The following is a 4,155-nucleotide window of genomic DNA, read 5'->3' on the forward strand; positions in this document are numbered from 1 at the left end:
CCACATTCATCAGCCCACTGGTCAGACAGAATAGGGTCTTCAGCAGACACATCGGTGGCCCTGGCAGGGGTCACAGACCTCCTCCACACTCCTCTCCAACAACACTCTAGGGGCCCTGGCAGGGGTCACAGACCTCTTCCACACTCCTCTCCAACAACACTCTAGGGCCCCTGGAAGGGGCCACAGACCTCCTCCACACTCCTTTCCAACGGTCTTGAGGACCTGATGCTGCTGCTTCACTGCTGTTTCCAACACATCTCCAAGCTTGACACAAGCACCCGGTGCAGGCTTGACCTCAGGCTGCCAGAAGACTTCCCTGGTGTTGCATCAGGGTCCTGGCAGGTCTTAAAGACTCACCGGGCCTTCAGGATCCACAGATCAAATGGTGTCGTTCCTGTTGCGGCTACAGCAGGAAGTGAGACGTCCAGCTTCCCTCAATAGAAAAAGAGCTGTATCCTGCAGCTTAGTCCCAAACCGCTGCCAACACCCTGGATGGAACGTTCACAAGGCCTTGTCCTCCTCCTTCCACTGGTAGGTACAGGGCAGATGACTCGATCCAATCATCCTCTGAATGTCCTCGCTTAGGCACCTAGGTGGAGGTAGGACTATCAATCTGTGCTGCAAAGTCAAGGCAACCAAGTTGTTGGCAACCAAAACCCTCCTCCTATAAGGTATTTGAACCGAGCAGCTCTGGAGACTCCCTGAGGGGAGGTCCCCTGAGAACTAAATACGTTCAATGGCTTTTTTTCTGGTTGCATTGGCACTGTACTGGGACTCTGGAGTGTCAGCCAGTGTGGTTTCAGTGTGAGTTCCATGTTGGTCTTAGTCTTTAAACTTTAACTGATTTCACCTGATCAGTCCACCAACATCTGTTTCTCATCTAATTTGAGGCAATAAATGATCCATCCAGTTGCTGGGTTGTCACTCATATGGGATCTACAAGACGTCATTTAAAAAGTAATTCCAACTTTTGTATAATTACGGGCCGTAATTAATTTATTAAAATAAATACGTCTACAATAAAAAGACTATTTTTGTTTGTTTTTATTTTTATTGCTTATTTTTTATTACCGCTGAGTGTGCCGGGGCTGGTCTGTACCCAGAGCGATGAGACTCGACCGGGCAGTCTGTCCTCAGTGCACCGGGCGTGGGGGACCGTGGCCTGCCGTCTGGACCAATCACTGTGCACTTACTTCTGGACCAGTCACCGTGCACTTACTTCTGGACCAATCACCGTGCACTTACTTCTGGACCAATCACCGTGCACTTTCTTCTGGACCAATCACCGTGCACTTTCTTCTGGACCAATCACCGTGCACTTACGTCACTGAAGGTTCCTCTTGTGCCGGTTAGCTCGTGCGCTGGAGTAGGAGCTTAAGTCCCTCAAAACGGAGTTCTAAGCACTATGACAGTTCCTTGTTCTTGCAGTGCGGACACAAGCAAAGGGCGGTTCCTCCAAAAAGTTCTTAGAAATATGAAAACGTTCCTGTGGTGCGAAAACGTCTACATTACAACCGGGGTAGCAACCATTTCCATTTCGATAATCGGGCATAGACCTTTTCCACTGCACCCTTCATTTGAAATGGATCACTTTCAAAAAACACACCAAGGCTTTTCAACTCTTCCTTCCCCCACCTTAGACCTCTGAGCAGACTAGGAGCTTCCCTGCTGTGCCATGGTCCACTCTGACACACCCAACTCCCAGCATTCAGAGAGAGAGAGAGAGAGAGAGAGAGAGAGAGAACCTGGAGGAAGGTGCGGGCATTGCCATGGCGACATTCCAGGAAGTGGGCGTGGCTCCGTTGAAACAGGAAGTGGGAGGTGTTACGGGGAACGCGCATGTCCAGCCCGTCAAGCACAGTGAGCACCAGCTCCACCCTGAACAGTAAACATAAACAGTAAAAACTAAACGTAAACAATGAACAGTAAACATAAACGTAAACATTAAAAGTAAACAGTAAACAACAAACGTAAGAATTAAATGTAAACAGTAAATGTAAACAGTAAAAACTAAATGTAAACAGTAAACGTAAACTAAACATAAACAGGCCCCTTGGTCCGCCAAGGGGCGGACCAAGGGGCGTGATCAAGCTGCGGGTGCAGATGGCGGCATGCCTCCCTTCCCTGCAGCCGCCAAGCTGCCTCGAATTGGTCGAATCAGCTCCCGCCAGCCCGGGGGAGGGCAGATGTCTACCAGCCAGGTCCTGTAGTGCTGCGGGACGCTCTCTCCCTTTCCCGTGCTGTCCCCTCTCCGTCCCCTGTCGGCTCCCAGGGCGGTGCTGTTGCGGGAAATCAGGGAGCTGCGCAGACCTTCAGGACTGCCCCCGGATGGAACTCGACCAGGTGGCCCGGGTTGCCAGATAGCCAGACCCCTCCCCCGGTCAGGAAGGGGCCTACCAAGTACGGTGAGGCTACAAGGGGGTAGACATTAGGCTTTGCTGGACTAGGGCTGTTCGCAGATGATGGTCCAGCGACGCCTGGCTCAACCCGGGGCTAGGTGGAGGCGTCTCAGGTGGAGGTTCTTTGCGTTCATGGGTATATTCACACAAATGCGATGGTCCGGCTCAAAATCCTTAACAAGAGGAAAAAGCATAGGGTACAGGCTGCGGTTAGTTCCCGCCTGTCGCACGTCCTGTTTTTGGGCACGGATTTGCGAGGGTTTGACGTGTTTATGAGAGAGGCTAGGGGAGTGCACTCACAGTGGGTTGGGAAATGTGAGTGTTGAGTGGTGATGCGGAGGGGTCGTCGGCAGGGGCAATTGGTGCAGGGGTGGTGGAAACCCAAGTCGGATCTTCTCTGGTCCCCTTGACCTTCCCTATCGACGATTTTCCATTGGAGCAGTTGCAGGATGACACCCTACGCGGGGCATTTGGGGGGGGGTAGTTGAAATCGATGGCATTTTGATGCGCCCAGACACCGTGCTCACTCACCAGTATTTTTCGGTGAATAGGGACAAGTTATATCGAGTGAGCCGTGACACTCAGACAGGAGAGGAGATAACCCGGTTGTTGGTGCTGAAGGGATGCTGGGAGTGCCCTTCCAGCGGCTCACCATAACCTGATGGCCGGTCACCTCGGCCATGAGGTCCTGTGCCAAAAATGTGGCACAGGTGCTGTTGAAGATCATCTCCTGAGACAGGATTCTGAAGGAAATCCTGACCGACCAGGGCACTACCTTTATGTCACGTACACTTCGGGAACTTTATGAGTGTCTGGGCGTCCGCTCAACTCGGACCAGCGTTTACCATCCCCAGACCGATGGTCTGGTGGAGCGCTTTAATAAAACGCTTGAAAACATGATTGAAGTACTCTTTGGCAGGAGACCGCAGTGGGTGCTAGACCTAATTAAAGCAAACTGGGAGGAAGGTCGTAGCACCAGTAAGAACAAAATACAGTATGTTATGGCCCTGAGAGCAAAGTTACACATGCTGATTGGGCCGTTATCACGGGAGAATTTGCTCTGGGCTCAGGAACGTCAGTGCCTCTCATACGACCAGGGGGCTTGGCTCAGGCAATTCACACCGGGAGACAAGGTGTTAGTGTTGCTCCCTACGTCCAACTCTTAATTGCTCACGAAGTGGCAAGGGCCTTTTGTGGTCACAGGTCGAACAGTCTGACAGGCACTGGTCACGCCGGTGATTGAGCGTGATGAGTTGGGGCCAGAGGTTCAAAAAGTGACCGATCATACAACAGCCCTGTTAAGCTACCATCTCTCTCCATCCCAGAGGGCAGACGTGGCCGCACTTTAGTGTCGCTTCCCTGATGTTTTCTCCTCCCTACCAGGCCTCACGTCCCTCATACACCACCATGTGGAGACGACCCCAGGGGTGAAGTTGCACTTTCTGCCATATCGCCTGCCCGAACATAAACACAAGATCGTGCAGGAGGAATTAGTGGCCATGCTGAACATTGGCCACGAGTGACTGGTCTAGTCCCATCGTGCTGATGGGTAAGTCCGATCTGGAGGGTGCTCCAGATCTTTGATCGATCTTTGTGACGTGGCGCCGCACAGGCATGCCTGTTGTTATGCACATTTTTGGTACTTTTATCCGTTTTATATCACTATGTCCGCCAAAAACTCATCGGCAGTGCTCTCCTACGGCCGTGATGCACTCATGGATATAAAAATTTCCCTGAAAGATCAACTTTGGGACTT

At 51.7% G+C, this 4,155-nt stretch overlaps 1 protein-coding gene across 2 annotated transcripts in view; it reads right to left on the reverse strand.

Annotated features, from left to right (window-relative positions):
* Positions 1-4,155, reverse strand: part of fktn (fukutin) — an 18,488-nt gene that overhangs the window by 7,251 nt on the left and 7,082 nt on the right. For both annotated transcript variants that reach the window (XM_080018391.1, XM_080018392.1), the window contains exon 6: positions 1,746-1,878. In XM_080018391.1, coding sequence (XP_079874517.1) covers positions 1,746-1,878 — 133 coding nt within the window. The remainder of the gene's footprint in view (positions 1-1,745; positions 1,879-4,155) is intronic.

The sequence above is a fragment of the Zeus faber genome, assembly GCF_960531495.2.
Source record: "Zeus faber genome assembly, chromosome: 17".
NCBI classification, from domain to species: Eukaryota; Metazoa; Chordata; class Actinopteri; order Zeiformes; family Zeidae; genus Zeus; species Zeus faber.